Here is a 27368-nt window from a genome sequence, read left to right as displayed (position 1 = left end):
TGGAGCTTATCTTAGCTAATAATGGAAATTTGGATTAATGGTAAGTGCACTGAGGTGAAACCTGGATCTGCTTGCAGGCTGGTTCAAAGCCCTCACAACACTGACCAGTAGGCCTTGTAATAGGCTGGCTGAATAGTCAATCTTTACATCTGGACTAGAGACAGACAGCCTCATGTAATCACAATAGTCATGAATAAAAAATACATGCATATACACATACATAAATGGGCATTGGGTCAGCCCTCTTCATCAATTGGTCTGTTCATCTCTCACATTTTGCTTCCACCCACCATAACATGTAGTATGGAGCCATGGGGCAGCCCAGTTCAGCTATTGGCTCTTGAATGATGGTTTTTTGTCTGATCACATACACATCCCTCTAATAAAGAAGTGAACATCATTGCTAGGCCTAGTGGGTCAATGATTTACTTTGTCAATAATCTTATAGCTTTCCATGTGTACTTTATCTCCAGTTATCTTTTGTATTTTAACTATGGGTAATGTAATTCAAATCTAGTAAAACATTTTCTTTCTTTCAGGAAGAATCCTATTTTTCTGTTAAGTGCATTAAAACTAAAAATGGTTTCTATACCTGTTTTAATAAAACCTGCCCCCCAAGAATCAAACTTTGTATATCAAATCCATATGCAGTGGTTATTTTTGTTTTTTAAATGTCATTTGTTTATTGCAAGCATATGGCTGGCATGTTTAGATGACTGCATGTGTTTTTCTTTGGGGCATATTCTTGCAAATGAAAAATAAACCATTGTACAATCCTTTCAACATCAAATATATTGGCTTTGCCAGTGCTTGCAATTGCCTGAGTCCTAGAAATTAGGACCTTCCTTCCACTCTGGTCTAAAGAGATGAGCCTTGGGTCAGTGGAATAATCAGATGGTCTAAATTAGATGTCTGCAAGATCCTAGAGAGTACAAAATAACAGAGAGACTGCCATGTTATATTATTTGCATGCATTGTCATGGTGCCTGGCTTGTTGGAGTTCTCTCCGGTCTGGGAAATTTATAAGGATGTTTTGAAGCTCTCTGTTTTGTGAGTACAGGTTCTGAGGTATAAAGAGAATTATACATTGAGTCAGAGTTGTTGTTGCAGCCTCTGGAAGCTTTATGGGCGCAATTTGAGGGGTTTTCAAAGCCCTGCTACAACTATGGTAGCTGCTTCTAGCACACATTGGCAGATTTGTGTTTGCCGTCTTTACATATGTGCATATTTACTCACTACATTGCCTGTTTTAAATGGGGTCTTAAGCTTGGTGTATTATATTTATCTGATAGAGACTTCTAGCTGCAGATTCCTTACCTTTGAATTTCCCAGGCGTCCGGCTAAATCTGGAAACTTTTGCTGAGCAATACCCATTTGGGGCGCTGTTGGGTGGCTCCATTTGGCTCCGCGTGACGTCGTTCGCATCGGATATGATATCGCAGAATTGATATATGCATCAACGAGACACGCAACGTCAGTTCTTTTCTTTCTAATCCAGTTAAGCACCGATTTGAGAGAGCTACCCCTCTGTCCCTTTTTGACAGGCTTTTTCTCAACTTTTTGTCGACTTCCAAGACTTTTTCCGTCGTGTGCAAAGGATGTCATTGAGGAAGACAGGATTTAAGCCATGCGGGCCTGTCTCCACACAATGTTGGTTACTGATCCTCAACTTTGTCTGCCTCTGGTATCTCGAGCATGACGACAATCCGAAGTCATGTTCGGACTGTCGGGCCATGGCTCCTAAGACTTTACAGGAGTGGGCTTTTAAGCTCCTCTGCGGCTCGACAGCTGACACCATCAAGCGAGACTCCGCAGAGGTCCTGATCGAGGAAGAGGAGGTTGTGGGACCGTTCTCGGATCCCAAAGTCCTCCTACTCCCACTCAAGCTCAACGGGGCCCTAAGGGAAGAGGCATAAGAAGAAGAAGAAGTCCAAGCGGACTTCATCTTCACCTCGACTGTCGACCCTCGACGAAGTAGTTTAGGAGCACCAACGCTCAAGGCACAGTTTCCTGGAGCCGGACCCAGGGTCGACTACGCGCCTCCTGCCTTTTCCAGGAGCCAGAGTGACACATGCTCAGATGAAGGAGTTCTACATGCCCTGCGTATTTGAGGGGCTGAACCCTCTGTTGAGCCTTTGGTATCCGCGGAGTCGGAAGGGGACCTATCTGAGTCAATGCCGTCGGCTCTGGACACGCCACCAGAGGGGCCTAAGATCTAATAACTGATCTTGGTCGACGCTTGTCGTACCAACGTGACCTCTCCTGGCGTCAGACCCGAAGTCGGTACCCATCAGCGGTGCCAGCCCCATTCTTATCCCCGATGACACGGAGTCGGAACAATGCAACTCTATGCCGATTCCGACATCGATTGAACCCGGGGGTTCTATGTAGTCGCCTGAATATTGTCTGGGTGTGTTGTGCTCAGGAGAGGAATGGAAGGGGTCTATGGACCCTCTGCAGGGGCGGCTCCTCCATGTGGGCAGAGGAGCGCCGCCCCACTGCTTTCTCGCAGTGCGAGAAGCAGAAACATAAAATGATATAAGTACCCTTTCATGTTTCTGCTTCTGTCACTGTGAGAAAGGATTAGGGTTTGGTTGGGGGCGGGCCTGCTCGAGGGCAGGGGAGGAGTCGCTAGCCCAATGCTGCGGGCCTTGACTGTTTGGTCGGCCCTCTGGGGCCGACCAACCCTGTCATGCGCATTCTCCCGTTTCTCCATGTAGGCTGCATGCACATGGAGAAAATGGCCTCCCCACAGACACCTCTGTGGTCGGCGTCCCAAACAAACACAGCACTGCCATTGCAGCCTTGTGATTTGTTTAGGGAAGGGGAGGGAGGCTGCCTGCTTCCTGTTCCTGCAGAGGCAGCAAAGCAGGAGCAGACCCAGCAGTGAAGACATGGGACCCAGAAAGGTACGTTAAAAAAATATATTATTATTTAAACCCCTCCCCGTGCGACCACTCGCCTGCCCTCCACCCTACGCGACCCAGCTCCCCCCCCCCTCCCCAAACCCGACGTGAGCCATGCCGACCGCGACTGCAGTCATCCTGGAACACCAGGATGACTGCGGAGCAGTTGGACTGTTATGGGGAACTTGGGGAAGCCAGTGGACTGGACACTTCTCTAGATACTGGCAGGATCTCTCCGTCAACTGTGGCTACGGAGGAGGGGGGCATCTTATGCCATGGTGGTTAAGAGGGCAGCCGAGGTCCTTGGACTGGAGCTGCCCTCAGTGGAGGTCAGGACTAATCTCCTGACTGAAGTGCTTCAGCCTCAGAAACCCTTTTGCCCTTTAATTAAGCTCTTCTTGATGTCCTTCTAGGCACGTGGTCCAAGCCTAGCAGAGGGGCTCCTGTGATTAGGACAATCACCCGCTGCCATTGCCCAGCTCCCAGCGACACTAAGTTCCTCAGCCAAAACCCAACCCCAGAAAGCTTGGTTGTGCATCCCTCTGCTTTACAGGGCACCTTCCCTTCCTCTCCTCCGAATAGGGAATCCAAGAGGCTGGATTCATTTAGAAAGACATTGTTTTCTTCCTCCAGCGTGGCATTGCCGTTGATGAATACCGCGTGATTATTGGGGCGTTTCCCCCCACTTCCTTTGGGAGACAGTTGCGCAAGTGCTACCACAAGTCTCGGAGGAGACCCAGGCTGTGCTCTCTCAGGCAGTTAAGGATGGGAGAGATGTAGCAAAATTCACCATAGGTGTGGCCTTGATACGACGGATTCTCGGGTAATGTCCAGGCAAATCTGATGGACATGTCCTTTGATGGAAACCGCCTTTTTAAGGAAAAGGCAGATTTGTCCCTAGTGAGGTTCAAGGACTCTCGAGCCACGGCCAGATCCTTGGGCCTCCCTTCATCTCCTTGTGGCCAGTCTACCTTACGCCCCTTTCTTGCCAATGGAAAGGGTTTCAAGACGCGTCAGCCCTATTCTAGCCACCGTTCTGCACAAGCTGCCCAAGCCAGGCAGGGATGTGGGCGCGGTTCACTCCGGCCTAGGAATGGAAGCCAGAAGTCATCAGCCACCCTGCCCTCGGCAGCCACAGACTCCAAGCACTCCTAGTTTGACTTTGCAAAACCACACCACTCCAGTTGGTGGGAGAATCCATCATCTCCTCCCCCACTGGCAGTCCATAATATCGGACAAGTGGGTTTTGCAGATCATTCAGGAGGGCTAGTCTCTGCCTTTCTTTTTGTTTCCTCCTCCCATTCTGCCAAATCAGGAACGGCTGATGGAAGATCATTTTAAATTGCTCCAGGAGGAAGTTACAGCTCTCTTGGCCAAGGGAGCTATAGAAAGGGTCCCAGTTTCAGAAGTAGGCAGTGGCTGTTGTTTCCACCACTTTTTGATTCCAAAGAAGAACAAAAGTTTGTGGTCCATTTTAGATCTTCGGACCATCAATCTCTTCCTCAAGAAGGAGAAAGTCAAGGTGCTCACTCTAGCTCAGGTCTTGTCTGCCATAGACCTAAAAGACCTGATGGTAGCTTGCAGGATGCGTATTTTCACATCCCCATCCTGCCGGCCACAGGCGTTACCTGCGCTTCAAGATTGGCTGAGAGCCCTTTCAGTTTATTGTGCTCCCTTTCAGCCTTACCAGTGCCCCTCAGGTGTTCTCCAAGGTGATGGCAGTGGTCACAGCTCATCCACGCAGGTTAGGGGTGTCAGTCTTCCCTACCTCGACCACTGGCTGTTGAAGGCGTCCTAGCCCCAGGTTGTCGTCTCCACCTTCAGACTACGGCGAACCTGCTGCATTCACTGGGGTTCTCTATAAACGTGCTGAAGTCACACCTAACAATTTCTCAGACGCTCCATTTCATTGGAGCTTTTCTGGACACAATGCAGTTTAGAGTCTATCCTCCTGAGCAGTGAGTCCAGGATATTCAGGTTATCATTCCGATGTTTTGGCCTCTATCCTGGATTTTGGTGAGACTGACTCTGAGGCTGTTGGGCCTCAAGGCCTCTGCATCCTGTTGGTAAAGCATGCTAGGTGGCGTATATGGGCTATGCAGTGGGACTCGTAGTTTCAGTGGGCACAGCATCAGGGAAATCTCCCCGATGTGGTTCAGATCTCAAAAGGAACTGCGTAAGATCGGCAGTGGTGGTTGACGAACCGCGATTGGATCAATGGCAGACCCCTCTCTCTTCCCCAACTAGATCTCAAAGTCGTGACGGATGCGTCACTTCTGGGATGGGGCGGCCATCTGGGAGAGGTGGAGATCAGGGGACACTGGTCTCCTGCGCAGTTGGGACTCCACATAAATTTGTTGGAGCTCTGAGCGATTCGGTTGGCTTTGAAAGCATTTCTTCCCTCTGTCAAGGGGAATTTGGTGCAGGTGTTCAGGGACAACACCACTGCCATGTAGTACTGCAACAAGCAGGGCGGTGGGGTTGTGGACCCTTTGTCGGGAGGCCCTGGGTCTCTAGACATGACTGGAACAGCAGGGCATAACCCTGGGGGTTCAACACCTGGCAAGTTCTCTGAACACCAGGGTGGACAAACTCAGCCATCGATGCCTTGTGAATCACAAATGGCATCTCCAGTTAGAGGTGGTGCAAGGTCTCTTTCAGGAGTGGGGAGAACCTTGGTTAGATTTGTTCGCCTCCAAAGAAAAAGCACAGTGTCAACAGTGCTGTGTGCTGGAGTTTCCAAGGTGGCTATTCAAGGTGGCTTTTTGTAGCGAGTGCAGCTCAGGCCTGCTGTATTCCTTTCTGCCCATACCACTCCTGCCCAGGGGTCTGAAGAAGATCAGGAGTGAACGGGCCTAAGTCATTCTTGTGCCCCTGGATTGGGCAAGGAGAGGCTGGTATCCAGAGCTTCTGAAAATGAGCATTGATACTCCGATCAGGCTGCCCTTTCGGGAGGAACTTCTGTTGCAGCAGCAGAGGAGGGTTCTCCATCCCAAACCTGTCATCTCTGCGCCTCCATGCATGAAGATTAAGTGGAAGCAGTTGATGCCCTTTGGCCTTCCTCCTGAAGTATGTAACGTGGCCCTCCACTAAGACGGTATATGCCTGCCGTTGGCAGCAATTTGTAGTATACTTTACAGAAAGGTCCATTTACTCCTCTTTCCACTGTCCTTTTATTCATTCCTACCCTTGCCCAGCAGGGCTTTGCTTTGGGAATTCTCAAGGGTTACCGCTCTGCTCTGTCTGCTTTTTTTTGTGGCTTCCAGACCAGCCCTCTCTCTTTAAGTCTCTGATTGTACATAGGTTTCTAAAATGGCTGTCTCACTTGTTTCCACCCATGCCCTTTGTTATGCCACAGTGGAACCTTAATTTGGTCCTCACCTACCTAATGTGTGCTCCCTTCCAGCCCTGTCCCCTCTGGTTGTTGACCATCAAAACAGCCTTTTTAGTGGCGATTAAATCTGCCCGGATGGAGGCATTATCTTGCATGCTTCCCTATCTGATGTCTTTTCCAGACCAAGTGGTGCTTCACAGCTGGGCATCCTTTTTACCAAAGGTTGTGACCTCATTCCATTTGGGTCAATCCATCATGTTGTCCACCTTCTTTGCTCCTCTGCATCCCTCTAAGGAAGAGGAGCATCTCCACTGACTGGACCCAAAAAGAGCATTGTTGTTCCACTTTGACTTCACTAAAGAGTTCTGGGTGGACAACCACCTCTTTGTGGGACATGTGGGAGCTAAGAAGGGAAGGGCAGTGCAGAAAAGGTCCATCTCTCGCTGGGTCGTTACCTGCATCAAGATCTGCTGCGCCCTGGCAAATAAGCAGCCCCTTGAGGGATTAAGGGCCCATTGCACCAGGGTTAAAAGGCTGCGACTATGACCTTGGCTTAGGGTGTCTCAGTCCTGGACATCAGTCAGGCAGCAACGTGGGCATCTTTGCACACGTTTGCCAAACACTACTGCCTGGACAGTCAGGTTCGCGGGGACGGGCATTTTACTCGTTCAGTCCTGCAGGACTACCTAGTTTGAGGCATTGGTCCACAACCCACTGCCGGGATGGTATGGCTTGGGTATCTACTTCAAAGGTAAGGAATCTGCAGCTAGAAGTCTATCAGATGAACAAGTTACTTACCTTCGGTAACACATTATCTGATAGAGACTCTGCAGAATCCTTACATCCCCACCCATGCCTCCCACCTTGCGGACTAATGTTGTCGGGCTAGGGTTACTCCCTCTTTCAGGGCCCTAGCACAACTACGTCAGTTATTTCGTGTCTCTACTCTTCTGGCATGGAGAAAATTAAAAGTACTAATGTCCGCGTGCCTGGGTGGTGCCTATATAGGTACAGCGACGTCTTAACCAACTCTAACAACGCTGACGACGTCACGCCAAGCAGAATGGAGCCACCCAATGGCGTGCACAAAAAGGGTATTGCTCAGCAAATGTTTCCTGATCCAGCCTGGTGGCTGAGAAATTCAAAGGTAAGGAATCTGCAGCTAGATAGTCTCTACCAAATAATGCATTACCGAAGGTAAGTAACTTGTTCATCACTGTTGTATCTAAGGTTTGTATGTACTGTTTTGTAGTTCTGTACAAGTTCAGGGTACAGATCAGTCCCTGTTTTGTAGATATGTTTGGCCTGTAGTTTGTGGGTGCAATCTGTCTCTGATTTATGGAGGATGTGTGTGGAATGGGGAAATGGTGTTCTAGCTAATGCAAGAAGGTCCGCTAGAACAATGCTTGATCAAGTCTTTTTCTTTTTTTCAGGCAAATCTCTTCCCAGCAGCAGTCGTACACTTTGGATCTGAGGTTGTAAGAGGTGAGTGGTTGCAAATACGGTGAGATGCGCTGCAGAATGTGTTCTATTTAGACTTCTTGTGGAATGGTCCTCTGTAGTTGTTCTGATTAATGCGCCTGGGCGTCCTGCTGGGTGAGCCCTTTCTGGCCTACCCAAATCTCCCGCATGGTAAGCTCCCTCCAAGTGTTCCCTCTCTAGGCATGCTATAAAGCGAACCTTTGTAGGTGTGCTGAAGTCAGAGCTTCATGCAGGGCTTAAGATTGAGCCCAGTATGCTCTAAGTGTAATTGAGCCCCATTAATCGCGCAGCGGAGTTAGTCTGCTCAATTCATCCTACTAAATAAGCTCTTCTAAACATGTTGCTGACTGAGCCACAGCCCTTTTTACAAATGCTGGTGGGTCAGTGTCTCTCTAGGGGCGTTATATAGAGAGGCTTCTCTTGAAGCCATGCTGTGAAGTATTCCTCACTGTGTAAGTTTGCAGTTGAGGCCTACCCTGGAGTGCAGCAAGAGTGCATCACAGTAAACCAGTGCCCCCTAAAAGAATTATGGGCCTCCTGTACTAAGTACCAGTCCCTATCTAATTAATGATTTTGGGCCATATGTATTAAAAAAACGAATTTTGCAATCTCTAATTGCGATTTTTAGCGAATCGCAATTAGAGAATCGCAATATGCAATGTATGTAGGATTTGCAAAACATTTTGCGAATCCTACATATTCCTTATTTGCGAATGGCAAATCGAGATTCGCAAATAAGGAATACCTTCCCATTCATTCCTATGGGATAGGAGGCCCATAGGAATGAATAGGAAGACATTCTCACTTTGCGATGAGCAATTGGAGAATCGCAAATTGAGAATGCAATTTCAAGGTTCCAAGGGTGCCAAGAGGACACCCTGTTGCACCCCTGAAATATGCATGTGTGCACATTTTGGGCTTATACATGCCCTAAGGGCATGTTTGTGCGACATATGGCACTTTTTAAAAAAATCAAAAAAGTTATTTTTGTAAGAAAACCGCAAATTACCACCACTTGAAGTTGGTGGTAATTTGCGATTCCTTAAGGCCAAATCGCACTTTTTTTGGGCTTATTGCATTGCATTTAAGGAATCGCAATTTGCGATTCCTGAAATGTATTAGCAAAATAGGGAATCGCAAATTTTGCTGTGCCTCATTTTGCGAGTGGGTTTTAGTGTGCACACTGCTAAATTGCGATCGCAAACGCTGAAAATTTCAGCGTTTGCGATCGCAATTTAGCTTGATACATATGGCCCATGATCACACTGGCTTTTTTGCGACGTTACTCTGTGACTGATGTACTAATCAGTTACAGTCCAGAATATCCAGTTGCAGGTCACAAAAACACCTGCCTCATTAATATGTATCAGACAGGAAACCTTTTATAGCCCTCCCTTTAAAAATGGATTGCATGGATGAAGACCTGCAATGAACTGTAGACCTCTCTCCCTGCATTTGCACTGAATGCTAAGAATTGGCTTTATAAGCAATCTCTGGCCCATAGCACCGCTGTCCCTCCCCCCACCATCCCAAAGACGAAAGCCCTCCCTCACAAGTTGAAAGCTCTCTCTTAGTAACTGCTTCCACTTTGCAGATTTATTACCACCTGTTTTCGTATCTCTGTAACTGATCCGTGAATTGTGACTCCAATTGCGGTTGGCACACTTTAATACATTGCAATACCGACTCGTACAGGGGAGTGTGAAGCCCTACATGCCTCATTTTTTGTGCGTTGGTATGAGTCACAAAACGTATTTTGTAAGTTGGAAATACATCTTCACATTGCGATTTGCGTGTTTGCAGTTGCTAAGCCAGTGTGTTGTTTTTTTGGGAATTGCTTGCTTTCCAGCAGTAAAAATACTTAATAGTTCATGTCTCCAACGAGTAGCTCGTGAGCTGCTAGTAACTCTCCAGCTGCCTCTGAGTAGCTCTCCTGTATGGAGTCCAGCCTACAATTATATAAGCTAAAGCTTTATTGAATTATTATATACATACCATACTAAAAAACCTTTTATTCGAGATGAAAATGTGTGTAGTTTCAGAACTCATAAACTGATGTTTTGAGAAAAATAGTTGACTTTTCAAAATATATTTAAAGCTATTTGATTTCGAGAGATTTATTACTCATATTATGGCCTTGGTGCCCTGGGGGTTGCAGCCATGGCTTTTATATATTTCAATGTAGGGGTATTCCAAATCGATAATACGTTTTTACTTTATTGCTCAGGACCCTGTCAAATGCACCAATGTTATCACTGCTGATAATCTTGATCTGATGGAGACATCTAGCCACAGATTACTTAACTTTTGAATTCTAACCAGGCGCCAGTCTGGTTCTGGAATTTGTTTTGCAGTATCTCTGCGCACCTGGGGTCGTCGTCTTACGGCTCTGCGATGACGTCAATTCTGGTCATGACGTCAATGGAGCAATATAAGTCCACTCCGGTGTGCGGGCGTCAGTTTCTTCTTTCCCGCACTGTAATGCTGATCTGTAGAAGTGGTTCCTCAGGTCGTTTTTTCTCGACCTACTTCGACACCTGGTGTCGTTGGAACAGTGTGCCTTTGTCAAATGCCGACAGGTTTCAAACTTGTGGGTCTTGTAGCCGACATATGTCAGTGACAGACCAGCATACAATTTGTATGTGATGTCTAGGTGAGCACCACAATGCCGAGGATGGTGTTTCCTGCCAGAAGCTAAAACCAAAGTTGTTGAAGGAGCAGCGTTTGTAGTTGATGGCGGCGTGCGTATCGAGATCCTCGGTGGCTTCCCAGCCTCAGTTAGCGGGGTCGATCTAGGAGCCGAACCCGGTCTGTGGGACGTCATTCTTCACGGAAGTCAAAAGGTAAGAGGCTGTTGAAGTTGCAACATTTTCAGACTTCACTGTGTGGAGACTCCGTCTCCCTTGGCTCCTCCCGCTCGATGGCTGAGGAGGCAGCCGTACATGACTCTGTACCACGTCTTCCTGTGTTTCCGGGAGCCGGTGCATCAATGGCTCAGATGAGGGAATATTATGATTTCTTACACCTCATCTTTGGAACCCCATCACCCTCTGGAGCGCCTCTAGGCCCCAAGAAGGTGAGTGGGGCACCGTCGGAGGATTTGTCCTCGGTAACAGTTGGGCCATCGGAGTCGATGGATCGGCGCTGGTCGACATGGGCTGACGTCACTTTAGCGCAGGCTCACAGTCCTTTCGGATCGTTGTCTACTACGCCAGTCTTTGATCAACCGACTCCGACATTGACGTCGGCACCAACGGTCAAAGTCGCCTCTCCTCCCGCAGTCAATGTCGTGGTGGCGCCGCTTTGGCGGCATTGGATGCAGATTTGGCTGTGCAGACTGATGGGGTTGTACAATTTATGGCTCTTTCCAGAAAGAGGTGTTTGGAAGTCCACCTGTATCTACTGGTGCTCTACTTCTTCAGGCCATTTCCAACATTCAGGTGGACGAGAGCTGGCTTACAGCTCTTGGTGAGGTTAGTGGGCTGGATTCTTCACCAGCCTCGGGGTTGCTTTTCCCCCCCCTAATCTTGCCACGGAGGCAAGTTCCTCCTTTGCAGACATGCTGAGGAAAGTGGCTGCAGTTTTAGACTTGTTACTGCCCACGGTGCAGAGGTCTACAGACCCTTTGTTTGAAATCCTTTGCCCGGGACAGATGGGAGAAGAGCCTGATCTTTTGTATAGTGAGGCCCTATTTGAGTTTTATTAGGTGCTTGGGCTAAGCCTGAGTCTCAGTGGACCGTGATATTGCACGTAGGCATTAAGCTGCATCTGGGGACCCTGTTTGTTTGCCTAGACATCCTTCCACTGGTGGCCTGGTGACTCGGGTTGCTACGTCTTCCCAGGATGTAGATTCTACTCCAAAGACCCTGGTGGGTAAGGATGATTGGAGTTGTGATACCTGTGGTGAGCATATATTTGCTTCAGCCAGCTCAGCATGGAGAGACACTAACACATCCTGTGTGCTGGGGCGCTTTCCCTATGCATTTTGGAAATCTTTACAGAACATGCTCCCATCTATTCCGGATAACCACCGTGTTGAGGTGGGCAACTTAAGTAGAGATGGTCAGCAGGCTACTAGGCTTATCATGAGGTGTGGCATGGGCACAACCGATTCTGTGGGTTGGGCCATGGCATCTGCAGTGACGCCAACGCATCGGGCTTGATTGGCATCTTCGGGTTTCTCAGAGGTAGTCCAGTCTGCTTTGGCTGATATTCCATTTGATGGTGCCCGTCTTTTATGGTGATCAAGCAGGTGTGGCGTTAAGACACTTCCATGAAAGATGGATAACTACAGAGTCGTAGTTTTTCGTCACTGTGTACTCCAGTGAGGAGTAGTGGTTATAACCTCAGTACCGTTTTCTTTTTTATTTGCGCATTGATTTAAATGAGTAAGGGAGGTTCTCTTTGTTTCCAGGCCTCTGAGGGTGAGCTTTCTGCTCAAGAGGGTATTATTAAGATAGGTATCTTCCTGTATGGAAGCGGATCTGTTATATGCTTCTCCGAAGCAGTTCAGTAAGCAAGTGGCTTTCTTCGTCATTGTTCTTTTAGAGGTATATGGTTATGTCAGTTGTAGTCTGGTGTATAGTGGCTCTTTGATCTTACTCTTGGAGTAATTGGGTGCTTCAGCAAGTTGAAACATTGCTCTGAGTATGTTTGCATTGTTTAAATGCTACTTTGCTTGTGAGTTCTTCCTTTAGGATAAAGGAACAGTGTCTAGGAAAGGCATAAATATTACCTGAACTGCTAGCAATTCCTATCCCTGCTGTAAATTGGCAGCTTATGATGGCTTGTCCTTGACTTCAGACAATATGTCCTAAGGTGTGGGGCCGTTTTTGGTTGCCAACAGAGCAACCAATTCATCAATAAAAATCTTGGGAGACACTTTTATAATAGGAGGATTTTTTACTTTATAGTAAGCTTTACTTCTTCCTATGATATTCTTGATGTGTGGTTCTGTCTGATCAGCATTACCTGTCTTTTTAAGAGGATGTACTTATTGTTTTCTGCATTCCTTAATTCATGAGGCATTATGACTGCTGTTCTTGTAATGTCAGGTCTTTATAACAGACCGCTTTTTCTTACAGCATGTCACCAGCGGTGTTGTATCGTGGCGTACTACCCTTTCTTTACAGAGTTGGCTATTTTTTGCTGAACCTCTCATTTAAGAGCAGGGTATACATGATTTAATGTGCTTCTGTTTTTCACTTAATTGTTGGACTTATGATCATATTTGTCCTGTATCACAGGTGTGGTAGTGTGTGCTTGTTGTAGACAAGTGTTCTCATGGGAACGTTACCATTTTCAAATTTATTGTAAAGCGCTTTATGAAACTGGTTCTCGGTTCCAGTTAGTTATTAGGTAAACAGAGTATACATGACTGTATCATATGTGTTATACATATTGTTTTTGAAAAAAAGGGAAAAGAAAGAAGTTTTAATCAAAGATGCGGTTGATTCTCTTTTTTTCGCTTGCCTTGGTATTTCGAGCTTACCTAGCTCAAGGTTGTGTTCAGTCTTTTAGACTATGGCACTGAATGCCGTACGAGGGCACACTTCTTGCAATCTGGCAGTAGTTATTGGCCAGTGAAAGTTGGAGTATCTGGTGGCACATTTCTGTTTGTATATATATTTTATACATCTTTGTAGCAAGAAGGTATACAATTGGCACATTTGATGAATATGAATACTCATTTTGTCGAAATTATTTATACTAAAGAGGTATTGTTGTTCATCTCTTATGTGGGGAGATGGGTTCTGAAAGTCCTTCTTTGGGTTTTTATCAGGGCAGTTATTTTTTCAGAATGAGGTTTTTTTTTGTCTTGAACAATGCAGATTACATGGCTTTTGTCATGCAGACGACCCTTTTTTTGGCCATTGAGTTTTCTTTCCCCTTTGGGGGATAGTGGATAATGTTTGTTATCTGACTGATAGTTCTTTAGGGGTTGTTCCCCTTTTCCCGCAACGGCTTATTCTCGGACCTGTTAAGTTTTTTTTATTTATATGTTCTGTGACAGTGATCATGTATTCTATTAAGAGCAAAGCTATTGTTCTGCTATTCCTACGTACATTTGGTTGGGTGTTAGTTTTGACCTGCTGGTTCTCTTTGAGAACTTTTGTAGGATTACACTTCCAAATGTGTGTGGTCAGAGGGTGGGGGGTATTTTCTCTTTCACACTGGATTACACACCGGTGGGCAGTATTGGTTTATTTTTTCTTTCTTTGAGAGTCTTTGTTTATTATCATCATACCTTGAATTGGCAATTTTAATATGTCAAACAAATATGTGATTTCACAAACAGCTGAGTGTTGTTTTTATAGGTGTTGCTTGCTATTACCATGCCATTCATTACCATTTGTGAATGGTCTATAGAGTATAAGGTTTTCTTCACTTACAGAGGGTTAATCACAAGGGGACAGGTTTTACTTAGTCCTGTGCTTTGTTGATTCTTTTGGGGTTTTCTATAAAATCCATGTCTGGTATTAACATACCATTTGATGCTTCTTCTTTATTAATATTTCGCAGATTTTTGATCTTTTTGGCTCACTGTTTCCACAACCAGTTTCTATAGTGGCTCTGCGTTCTGGTGCGGAAGGTTTCACAGAAGAAACTGACGTCCACGCGCCGGAGGGGCCTTATATGGCTCCGCTGACATCATGACCATAGTCAACGTCATTGCGGAGCCGTACGACTCTGTCCCCTGGCGCACAGAGGTACTGCTAAAAAGTTTCGGGATCCAGACTGGCACCAGGGAGAATTCAAAAGTTGATGAATCTGCAGATATACTGTGTCCCTACCAGATATCACGTTACCGAAGGTAAGTAACTTTTACAATAGGGTGATCACTATTACATCACTAATATATGTAGCTCAGGATGATTTTCACTGAACCCAAGTAGCTCTTATTACTGAAATGTTTGGAGACCCCTGGTTCAGGCCATAGATAAGAAAGCCAAAATTGGCCCCCATGGTTGAATTTCGGTAGAGAGATTAGCATGTCTACAAGGTTGCATATTGCTTTCTCAATTTGCATAGTAGTGGATTTCTTAGGAGAATTTAAAAGCTTAACCTAGCCTCTGAATTCTACAGGTCTTCTAGGGGGATAGAGAAATATGGCCTATTCTTTTTCAGCAAAAGACTCGCAGTGATTTTCATTAAGAAAAAAAATGTTCTTGAAAATCCCATGTAAAAAACTTCCTATGAAAAATATGCTTGTGACAAGACATACATGTTCTCTATTATAAGAGCTTTAAATATTTCAATGACAATTTCTGGAAAAATTAACTATTCTAGAAAAAAACAGTATTCTTTTTTTTTTTTATAAAAAACCTTTATCAGTTTTCCAAAACAACAATAACATGTTGGTAGTGTTAACAAGAGTCACCCTGAGATACCACAGCATCACAGTCTTGAACATTCCTGATCCATAGGCACAAGGATGGTGTAGGACTTCATAAAAAAAATACAATGTGGACATTAAACAGGGTATAGTGCATAGCCAACATATCTTGACCACTTCATCTCCTGTCCTCCCCACCACATAAAGACGAATCACTATCAAGAGCACTATTGTCTAACTCACTCCCCTCCCTTTCCTCCATGAACATAGTACAGAGCCCACCAAACCTCCAGATCAATCTGAAGCTCAGCATCTGTGCAAACATGGCGAAACTGTAATTCCTCTGCCACTGACTACTCGGAGACACACCCAAACCCGCAGATCCACTATGGGGGACCTCACTCCATTCCAGGTAATCACAACTCTCCTCCTGGCTAGCACCAAGGCCAGCTGTAGGAATCAGTGCAGCATCTTACCCTTCTTAGTCTGTGCAACATTCCCCAACAAGCAGTGATGCAGGGCTAGTTCACACACCAAGGCGAAGGTGCACAGCATTCACCCTACCACTCCCGACCTGCGGACAGGCATATGCATAAAGTCTGCGTTTACAATGCCACACCGCAGGCAATCTGGCGAGTGATCCAAGCTGAATCTTTGTGATTTCAAGGGGACTCATATACAGACGTTGCACAATGTTAAAAAGGGATCAACTTAAAACGTGTGTTCCCAGACCCAGTCCGCAATAGGGTGCAGATCCCATCCCAAACTGCAGCTGACAACGGGCCTCCCACGTCTGCCTCCCACTCAGTACGTTCACGCAGCTGACCAGGTACTGTCTCAGCCTGCAGGCCTTTATACATTAGGGAGATTAAATGGCATCCTGAGCCCAAGGATAACAGCGCCCCCACAATTACAGAATCGGAGGCGGCTCAGGAAAATACGCCCAGATCTGCTTGGCCACCTCTGCCGAACCTGCATATTGCAGGTACTGTCCAGGACCCAGGCTGAACTACAGTTGTGCATCCTTTAAACAGATGAATATATTATTAGGGTACAAAGCTCGGCCCTGCTCACAACTAACCGCAGGCCTGGCCTGATACAACATGGCTTCCTCCAACTGACAGAACAGAACATGGGTTCCTCCAACTGACGGAATGGGCCAACATCCAGATCGGGAATTCCCTCTGAAAGGGAGCCTTATTGATCACCACTTGGACAACCGCCTGTCACACAGCAGCAGTCTGTCACACAGTGTAGGGGGGGGCACATCCGATCCCTCCATCAGCAACTCTGGAAACTTACCGTGCTCCACAACACCCGCCACAAAGCCCTTCTCTCTGTTGTCCCTCTCCACCATCATGCACTGCATGCTGTAGGCAAGACGCATAGTAATGATACACTACATTGGGCACTGCAAGACCATCATTGACAAACCCTAACATTAGTGACAGGTGAGCCACTTTGCTCCTCTTGCCTGCCCAAAAGAGTGAGGTGTGGGGCACGTTCAACCGGCAAAAAAAACTGCCTGCAAATTCTGGATAGTGTATAGACAACAGGGTAACTTTAAACATCTTGGCTACCGCTATCCTACCCATAAGGGACAGCGGAAGGAGGTTCTAACACCTCACAGAAGTCTGGTGAGAATCAAGAACCCTCCCCATATTACAATTCAGTTGCCCTTCCCCAGAGTGGGTTACCATCACCCCCAGGTATCGAAAGCGATCAATTTCCCACCGCAACTCCAAGACCAGGAGCTGTTCCTCAGGAACCCCCACCAGCACTGCCAGGGGGGACAACATAGACTTTTTCTGAGTGACCTGAAGATTGGATACCTCGCCAAATGCCTCCAACAATCCCAACAGGGATTCTCTCGAGGCCCGTAGATAAACTAAGGCATCATCGGAGTAAAGGGATTCGATGTATCTTTGCTGCCCAAGCTCTATTCCTCAGTCATGTAACACCTGTTGAGCCTGATTAACCAGCGGTTCCATTTCCAGTGCAAAAAAAGCTGACTCATGCACATGGACTGGTGCACATTAGGCGTATCCAGGCCCGAAACCAAGGAGCAAATCACATTGTCTGCATCACACCCAGGATATACTACCAATCCACAGTGTCAAAGGCCTTCTCAATGTCTATGGAGACCAATGCCATTTCCTCTCCACCTCATGCAATACATGCGCCAGTGTGAGAAGCTGGCTTGGTATATGGTGCACACTTATGTAAGTGGGCACCTTGCACCAATCCAGACAACGCTTATGGTGCTTTTAGTGGTCTTAGACAACCTTAGAAAGCTCTCTAAGGGTAGCTGCGGAGAGCAGCCTTCCGGCTTAGTCCAGAAGGAGTGTAAAGCAGCTTGTTTCACAGAACATAATCTTATAGGTATAGATTAAGTGAAAAAGAACCACACAGTGTATTTATAAAAATATGTATTTATTATAAGACACTCACTAACATATACATATATCTGCTAGCTGGAAATATACACAATGCACACAATACTTTTCAATAGAAACTGGTAATTAGCACAAAATACACAGTGGTCACCAGGGGGAGATCAAACCATGTACTAAAATAGTGGTATGCGAACCACGACTCAAGTCAAGACTATAACCAGAAGACGTAGAAGTGCGGGGAACCCAAGGAACCCCCTGAGGTAGGTAACCAGGAACCCCATGGCGCCCGTGTGCAGAGTGCATAACACGACCGCGGACTCAATACAAGTCAATGGGTAAGTTGCAGTTACAATTTTAAAGAAGGACCCTTCCCAGTGGACCCTGAAGAAACCTTGTGGAAGACAGAAGGTTGGAGAGCCACCCCACCTGTGGATACCCTAGGAATCAGGATACCTACCTACACCAGGGAAGCCGGGTGCATAGGTGTAAAGTGGCGTCGGAAACTGCAGTCGAACTCAATGGAGGCCTTCGTGAAGCTGCTGGAGAAGGTGCAAGTGAGAGAGGATGAGAAGTACCTGCAAGCAGAGAGTACAGAGTCTATGCCACTTGGAAGTGACCAGGGGGCATGGAAGACGAATGCCCACCGAAGTAGAGTGTTTGCACGAGAGATGACGTGACCTTTGAGCTGCAGCGGTGGGGACCAGGCGACACTGTGGAAGACCAGGAGCCTTTCACGAGCTGTCCCATGTCGGATGTCTAGAGTTGAGGGGTCGGTGTCCGAGAGCACCAACAAGCCTTGGTAACTGTAAACAACGTGGAAAGCAAAGAAGGTGCAGTGTTGAGACCAGCAAGGTCCAGGTTACTCACCGCAAGCAGGGGAGCCAGCAGAATTCAAAGATTACCCTCAAGAGGCCCCACAGGCCGAAGGCACTGGAGTTGCAAGAGGACCTCCAGCAGCTCACCAAAGATGCAAGCCTGCGATGCAAGTGATGCGGTGAGGACGAAGATTTTTGTCACAGGAGATGCTTTAGGATTAGGCTACTTGGAGCCCGAAGATCTTTGTGGAAGTACACAGGGTTTCGGTTCCTGCGGTCTGACGAAGGATACTGGCATCAAACTTGGTGAGAGGACATGGCAGGCCTAGAGAGATGTGAAGAACCACCACCTGTGTTGCTAAGCCTTTCGGAGTCCGTGAGAGCTCAGGATCAGCAGACTGTTCGCCTTGGTTGTTGTGCCTGCCGATGCAAAGAAGTGTCTCCTTAACTTCAAGGGAGATTCCTTCAGGTGTCTTGGATGCCCACAGGCTTTGGAGGGTTCTTGTATGGAGCACAGACACGGACGTTGCAGCAGACGAGCAGGGCAACAAGATCAGGAGCAGATGGAGTCTTCCTAGTTGCAACCATGATGCCCAGAGCAAAGTCCAGAGTGACCAGAAGGTCGAAGAAGAAGTGGTGTCTTGAAATGAAACTTGTCCCACGGCAAATCTAGAGACCCACCCACAGGTAAGCCCTTAAGTATCCTACGGGAAGGGTTGGGACGATTCAAAGTTCCCTCCCAGGGGAGGGGTCGGGGAGTGGGGAGGATACTCCAGTTTCGCGCAGGAGCGGGAGCCAGCGGCTCGCTGAGCTGGTTTGAACTGGACTATGCAAGGAGGGTACCAATTGTGCCCTTCAAGCAAACTAAGTGGTTCTGGCACGTGCTCCTACCAGGCCCCAATACACTAAATCCTGTCTGGGAGGAGGTCACACCTCCCTGTGACACACATACCTATTGTTCAGCCTTCCCCTGCTCGAGCTTGGCTCAGCAGGAGGAGGGCAAAATCGTGTCTCTGGTCGGCAGCAGCTATGTTGTGCTCTCCGGGTCTAGAAGACTGGTACCGGGAGCACTGAGGGCCTCCTGGAGGAGCATGGAAAACCTGCATCTCGGAGTGAGTCCCAAAATTCCAAGAAAGGCAAAAATAAACCTTGGTGCTACCTTTACCTTTACCGTTTACGGTGTGGGGGTATGATTCCAAAATGTTTGATACTAAACATGATAGGGTTTGTTACAGCCAGTTTAGAAATGGTCACCGCGTAATGACGCATGGCCACTCTATGTATCGTAATGGCTGATGCACTTACAGCCTGGGAGAATGGACTCCGAAGGCTGTTGGGGTGTCCTGCTCATACAGGGGCAGGCTCACACTTAGAACTGAGCACCCTGCCTTCAGGATTGAAAGGCCTGCTTTAAGGGGGTGATTTTTAGGGTTTAAGTGCAGTGACCTTAGATATAGGGAAACCTATATCTTTCGTAAGTGGTGCTAGCACCAGCTTACACAGGCTGCAATGGCAAGCCTGTAGTTACAGTTTGAGTGGTCCCTCATGAGTGGCATAATACATGCTTTAGCCATTGGGGGGGCCCTGGTCTGCCTATGCCCTGGATACCTCAGTACCATTTACTTGGGACTGATCATGGTACACCAGTGTCCAATCTGGGATGTACCTAAGTACTTACTATTCCAATTTATGGAGAAAGCAGTGAGAATGGGTTCCTGATTAGCAGGATCCCAGTCAGACCATATAAGCAGATCCTACTTTCCCACAGCCAGCCTCCACAGATTCATGGTCGCACTGTGCCCAGGAATGAAACCGCACGGGTCAACATGTACCAGAGCTGACAATGATCGGGTGCAACCAATTGACCATCAACTTACAGAGGGGTGGAGGGCGAGCACTTTGCCAGGACCGGTTTTCGTTCCCAGTCCGGCCCTGGCTGCATTAAAGGCGCCTTGTGTTTCACAGTGCAGGCAGTAACCCACCTGCGCTGATGGATTCAGGGCCAATGTTTTGTAGTCTTTTGAATAGATGTTCTTGTGGTACATTCTTCATTATAGTCCTCTGGGACTTTGTGTTTTATGGTGCAGGTTGTTTTCTCCTTCTGAGCGGACTGCATATTTACATTTTTATTAAATGTGCTTCACTGGAAAACTGTGGAGGGGATAGGTAATTCATTTGTTCATTCCTGGAACATAATGGGGTGAACTCTGTATCTTACTGTGGGAAGGTAGGATCCTTCTGCATGGTTACCCCCCACTTTTTGCCTGGTGTTCCTATGTTTTCTGGCTAGTCTGTCCTGGATCCTGCTAATCAGGGCCCCAGTGTCTTACCCAAATTGGACATGGTGAGTACCTAGGTACTCCCCAGATTGGCTACTGATGCACCCTTGTAAGTCCCTAGTATATTTTACTAAGGTACTCGGGGCATAGATACACCAGGGGTCCCCCATGGACCGAAGCAAGTATTATCCAACCCATGGGCGACCACACAAATTATGACTACATGCCTGCCATTGCAGCTTGTGTGAGCTGGTGCTAGTACCACTTACGACAAATATAAGTTTCCTTATATCTGAGGTCACTGAACTTAAACCCCCAAGGCAGGCCATTCAAACCTGAAGGCGCTGTGCTCGGTTATAAGTGTGAGGGTGCCCCTGCATGAGCAGGACACCCCTACAATCCACGGAGTCCATTCTCCTGGGTTGTAAGTGCATCAGCCATTATGATATATAGAGTGGCCATGCATCATTACGAGATGGCTAACTCTAAACTGACTGTCACAAACCCAGTCGTGTTTGGTATCCAACATGTTGGAATCATAACCTTACACCATAAACGGTGTTGGAGGTATGATTCCACGCACTGTAAAACTCTTCAGGGAGGCCCTCAGGGCTCCCGGTACCAGTTTAATAGACCCGGACAGCAAATTATGGCTGCTGCTGATAAGAGATGATTCTGCCTTCCTGCTGCTTAGCCAGGCTCAAGCAGGGGGAGACAGGACACAGGGAGGTGAGACCACCTCACAGACAGTAGTTTGTGTTTGGGGAAGGGGTGGAGGCTCTAGCCAGTGCAACACTTTTCCAGTTGCAACCAGTTCAGGGAGCCGTTGGCTCCTCCCTCCGGTGCGAAACTGGACAAAGGACATGTGAGTACCCTCCCCACTGTTCAGCCCCTTCTCTGGGAGGGACCCCTGAATCGTCTTAACCCTTCCCTTAGGGCACTAAAGGGCTTACCTGTGGGTCCCTAGATTCGTCGTGGGACAAGATTCAGATCCACTTCATCTTCAACCGTCTGAGCACTTTGGACTTTGCTGGACTTCGCTTTGGGAACCGAGACTGTAACTGGGAAGAATCCTGCCGCTCCTCGTCTGGTCAACCTGCCAGTCTTCTGCAACATCTGTGCCTGTGTTCCATACAGGTTCTTCACAAAGCCTGTGGACATCCAAGACACCCGAAGGAATCTCCCTTGGAGGGAAGGAGTCACTCCCCTGCATCTGCAGGCACCGCAGCGAAGCTGATCGGTCTACTGTTCCTGAGCTCCTACAGACTCCGAAAGGTTCAGCCACACAGGTGGTGGTTCTGCAACTCCCTCGAGGCCTGCACTTTCTTCACAGCAAGTTTGAAGCCAGTATCCCTCATCAGAACCGCTGGAGTAATACCCCTGTGCATCGCGTCGACTTGCCGTTGCCAAGGCTGGTTGACTCTCTCTTTCGGAGATCCGCGGGCTCCAAGAAGCTCCAGCCTCAAGCATCTCCTGCAGCCAAGATCTTCACCTGCACCGCATCCCTTGCACTGTGGGCCTTCAACCTTTGGGGAGATGTTTAAGGTCCTCTTGCGACTCTTGTGCCTTCCGCCTGTGGGTCCTCTGGAGGGTCTTCTTTAGCTCCAGTGGGCACCTGTGCTTGCTCGGGGCCTGCTCTGACTTACCTGCTCGTGGTGAGTCATTTGGACCTTGCTGTCCTGACAATGCATCTTTTTTTACTACTACGTTGGTTGCCGTTGCCAAGGCTTGTTGGTGCCCCTGCCAGACAGTGACACCCTGGCTCTCTACATCCGACGTGGGACAGCTCGTGAACGGCTTCCACAGTTCGCCTGGTCCGCACAGCTGCAACTTCAAGGGCACCGTCAACTCACCTGCAGCTCCGACGTGGGGTGGGCATTCGTCTTCCGTGCCTCCTGGTCACTCCTGAGTGACATAGACTCTGTCCACTCTGCTTGCAGGTACCTCTCAACTTGAATCCACCTTTGGGTTCCACCAGACTCTTTCCCCTTCTTCGCCAACAGCATCTTTTCTAAAGTCCTATTTTGTGGTCAACGGCAGATTCCAAGGTCACTTCACACTTATGCACCGACTTCCGTGATGTAGGTATCCTGGTTCCTGGGGTATCCACGGGTAGTGTGACTCTTCAACCTTCCATCTTCCATGGGGTGTCCTCAGGGTCTGCTGGGAAGGGTCCGTTTTCTTTAAAAGGGCAACCCCGACTTACCCATTGACTTGTATTGATCACACGGTCCTGTTCCCACTCTGCACATGACTCGTGGGGTTCCGAGATATTTACCTTGGGTGGTTGCTTGTGTCCCCGACTCTTCTACGTCTTCTGGGTTCATTCTTGACTTAGGTTGTGGTTCGCATTCCACTATTTTAGTATATAGTTTGGTCTCCCCCTGTGTATTTGTGCTAATTACGTTTCTATTATCAAAGTATTGTGGTTAAATCTCTGGGTAGGAGATATTGCAATGTGTTAGTGAGTGTTTATAATAAATACGTATTTTTATAACTACACTGTGTGGTTCTTTTTTACTTGACCTACACCATAAGATTAAGTTCTGGTAAAACAAGCTGCTTCACACGCCTTCTAGACTAGGCCTGAAGGCTGCTCTCCACAGCTACCACTTAGAGAGCTTTCTATAGTTGTCTAAGAGTACTAAAATCACCAAAAGTGTTGTCTGGAATAGTGCAGGGTGCAACATTTAAATAAGTGAGCACCATATACTAAGTCAGCTTTCTACACTTACGCTGTGTGATAGGTAGTGTCAGAAACAGTCTGATGGAGACTTGTAGCTGCAGTTTCCTTACCTGTTTGAGGTCATGCAATTTATGGTTGAAGTTTTTAGGCTTTTTAAGAAGCTTTTTTAGTTATTCTCCCACAATGCTTTGTGCATCTGTCTGGAGGTTATATATTAGCTGTCTTTTTGTGTATGTATCCATTTTCTCTGTTTTACAAGTCCTCGGGAAATCATGAGGCGAACTTGTGATCTAATTCGTCCGCGCCTGGACCGCGCCCAGCGCCATACCCCCTGGTTCCCATACCACCCACCCCCCCCACATTACATACGACGCCTCCACCCTCTTATCACTAAACCCGGGCCGACTCCCCAACTGCGCCCAAGCCGCTCCTGGACACACCCATGGACCCTTCACTTGCAACTCCTGCAAGTATGACGGCACCAAGACCAACTCCACTTCCACAAACACCAAAGAGAGATCTGACACCAACCACCTAAAATGCATTCTGCTCAACACCCGCTCGGTCCACAAACACGCCATTGACCTTTGGAATCTACTAGACACCATCTCTCCGGACGTCGCCTTCCTAACAGAAACTTGGATGAACGCCTCCTCAGCTCCAGACATCACCATAGCCATCCCGGAAAACTACAAGATCATCCGAAAGGACCGCATCAAGCAAACAGGAGGAGGCATCGCCATCGTCCATAAAAACTCCATCCGCATCTCAACCAGCTCAGACGTCAACCTCGCCAGCGCCGAACACCTTCACTTCCAGATCCACATCGACCCCAAGACCACACTCAGAGGCACACTCCTCTACAGACCACCAGGACCCCGTGCACAATTCTGTGAAGACATCACCGACTTCATCACCCCTCACGCCCTCCCCTCCGAGGACTACATTCTACTGGGAGACCTCAACTTTCACCTGGAAAATAACAACGACAGCAACACCACCACTCTTCTGGACAATCTCGCCAACCTAGGACTCAAACAACTAGTTAACACCCCCACCCACTGCGCAGGACACACACTCGACCCTATCTTCACCTCCAGCAAACACATCTCCGTCAATCTCACCACAGCACTCCATTGAACGGACCACAGTTGCGTTCACTTCACCTACAAAAAGACCACAATGCACAACCACCCTCAACCCACTCTGCGTAGAAACTGGAACAAAATAACCATCGATCAAATCTCCACATCGCTTCTTCAGAACCCCCCAGCCTATTCGTCGAACCCAAACCTAGCAGCCATCAACCTCACACAATGGCTAACTCACAGCGCCGACAACCTAGCACCCTTGAAAAAACGTCAAATCAAACTAGGAAGCAAAAACGCCCCCTGGTTCAACGATGAGCTTAAGAAATCCAAGAAACTCTGCCGCTCCCTCGATAAGGCTTGGAAAAAAGACCCAAACACCAGCACCAGGGACGCCTTCAAAAACGCCACCCGCATACACCACCAACTGATCCGGACAGCCAAGAAAGCTGCATTCAAAGACAAACTAGACAACAACGCCCACAACAGCAAGGAATTATTCAACATCGTCAAAGAGTTTACCAACCCCAATACCAACTCCAACGACATCACTCCCTCTCAAACGCTTTGCGACTCCTTAGCTTCGTTCTTCCACGACAAAATCGCTGACATCCACAACAGCTTCAACAACCAACCTAAAGACCAACCCACCCAACCTTCTGCCGAACTTTCACCCCCCTTGAACATCCTTAATGACTGGAACCCAATTTCCACTGACGACACCATTCGCCTGATGAACTCCATCCACTCAGGATCCCCCACAGACCCATGCCCTCACCACATCTTCAACAAAGCAGACTCCATCATAGCACCACACCTCCGAGACGTCATCAACTGCTCCCTCAACTCCGCCACCTTCCCGGAAAGCTGGAAACACGCCGAACTCAGCGCCCTTCTAAAAAAAACCACAGCTGACCCCACCGAACTCAAAAACTACCATCCCATCTCACTCCTTCCATTCCCGGCCAAAGTCATCGAGAAAGCAATCAACAACCAGCTCACCGCCTTCCTCGAAACCAACTATTCCCTCGACTCCTCACAGTCCGTCTTCCGAGCCAAACACAGCACGGAGACCACACTCATCGCAGCAACAGACGACATTCGAACTCTACTGGACAATGGAGACACAGTCGCCCTCATCCTCCTTGACCTCACCGCAGCCTTCGACACAGTCTGTCAAAGTACCCTATTACATCGCCTTAGAAACATCGGAATCCAAGGAAAAGCTCTAGAATGGATCACCTCGTTCCTCGCCGGAAGAACTCAGAGAGTCCGCCTCCCACCGTTCAAGTCAGAGGCCTCGGAAGTCATCTGTGGCGTACCACAAGGATCCTCCCTCAGCCCCGCCCTCTTCAACGTATACATGAGCCCCCTCGGAACCATCGCACGCCAACACAACCTCAACATCATCTCCTACGCTGACGACACTCAACTGATCCTCTCACTCACCAATGACCCTAACACCGCCAAAACCAACCTACATCAAGGAATGAAAGAAGTAGCAGAGTGGATGAAGCTCAGCAGTCTGAAACTGAATTCAGACAAAACAGAAGTCCTTATCTTAGGTACCTCCCCCTCTGCATGGGACGACTCTTGGTGGCCAGCGGCCCTTGGAAAAGCACCCATCCCGACGGACCACGCACGGAACCTGGGCGTCATCCTAGACTCCTCACTCTCGATGACCAGACAAGTCAACGCCGTTTCATCATCTTGCTTCAACATTCTTCGCATGCTCAAAAAAACATTTCGCTGGATCCCCACCGAAACTAGAAAAACGGTCACCCACGCACTGGTTACAAGCCGCCTGGACTACGGAAACACCCTATACGCTGGTACCACCGCAAAACTTCAGAAAAAACTCCAACGCATCCAGAACGCATCAGCCAGACTCATACTAGACATCCCGCGTAAAGATCACATTTCTAATCACCTGAAAGACCTCCATTGGCTCCCTGTCAATAAGAGGATAACATTCCGCCTCCTCACCCACGCACACAAAGCACTTTACGAACTCGGACCCGAATGCCTCAACACGCGAGTCTCCTTCTACACCCCCTCCCGCCAGCTACGCTCTTCCAACCAAGCCCTTGCTGCTGTTCCACGCATAAACAAAACCACCATGGGAGGAAGATCCTTCTCCTACTTGGCGGCTAAATCCTGGAATTCACTCCCCATTCACCTCCGCCTCACTCAAAACCACCTAGCATTCAGAAAGCAACTTAAAACCTGGATATTCGACAAGTAATTCCCCTCCCTCCTCTAGCGCCTTAAGACCCTCTGGGTATGTAGAGCGCTATACAAATTACCTGACTTGACTTGACTTGAATTGTTGTTGCATGCGCTTGTTGCTAACAAGGATTCATTTTATTTTATTATTTCCTTTTAATGTTTTGTTTTTCCTTATTTAATCTTTTGATACTGCACTAATAGGTGCATTCCCTTTTCTTCTTTTGGTTGCCTTGGTATTTTGAGCGCACCCACGGTTTGGAGTAATGTTCAGACTTTCGGACCTTGATACTGAATGCCACGCAAGCACAGGCTTTGTAGATACCTGCAGTCCTGCAGTAAATGTGGGCCAGCAATGCTCTATGTGTCATCAGACCACTCTGAGTCTATTGTGACACAAATGTATATATATCATGTATATGTCTAGGTGATACACCTTTGTGGCAAACATTTTTAACAACTGCCATAATTGATGAATATCAATATTACATTTAAACCTATTAGTGTAATTGTAGTTTCTTTACAGTGCATTATGTAACCTTTGAGTGGTCATTTTGTTCAAACAAAATTCTCTATACCATAGAGGTATTTTTGTTCATCTTTCTTTTGGTGTTTATTCATCTTGGTATATTGGAATGAGTTTTGAGAGTCCTTCTTTTGGATTTTATCAGGACAGTTCTTTCTCTGATATTTCTTTATTGTTGTGAAGAATGCGGGTTACATGACTTTTGTCTTGCAGTCGACCCTTTTGGTCAATGAGTTTTCTTTCCCCTTGGGGGGTAGAGTTTAATGTCTGATAACTGACAGATGGTTCTATAGG

At 47.6% G+C, this 27368-nt stretch overlaps 1 protein-coding gene across 1 annotated transcript in view; it reads left to right on the top strand.

Annotated features, from left to right (window-relative positions):
* Positions 1-27368, top strand: part of ASPSCR1 (ASPSCR1 tether for SLC2A4, UBX domain containing) — a 902109-nt gene that overhangs the window by 721233 nt on the left and 153508 nt on the right. Inside the window, exon 13 of the mRNA XM_078653432.1 lies at positions 7674-7725. Within this exon, the coding sequence (XP_078509558.1) occupies positions 7674-7725 (52 nt within the window). The remainder of the gene's footprint in view (positions 1-7673; positions 7726-27368) is intronic.

Source organism: Lissotriton helveticus, chromosome 7, assembly GCF_964261635.1.
Source record: "Lissotriton helveticus chromosome 7, aLisHel1.1, whole genome shotgun sequence".
Taxonomy (NCBI): Eukaryota; Metazoa; Chordata; class Amphibia; order Caudata; family Salamandridae; genus Lissotriton; species Lissotriton helveticus.
The sequence above is the reverse complement of the archived record's forward strand: the minus strand, read 5'-3'. Positions and strand labels throughout refer to the sequence as shown.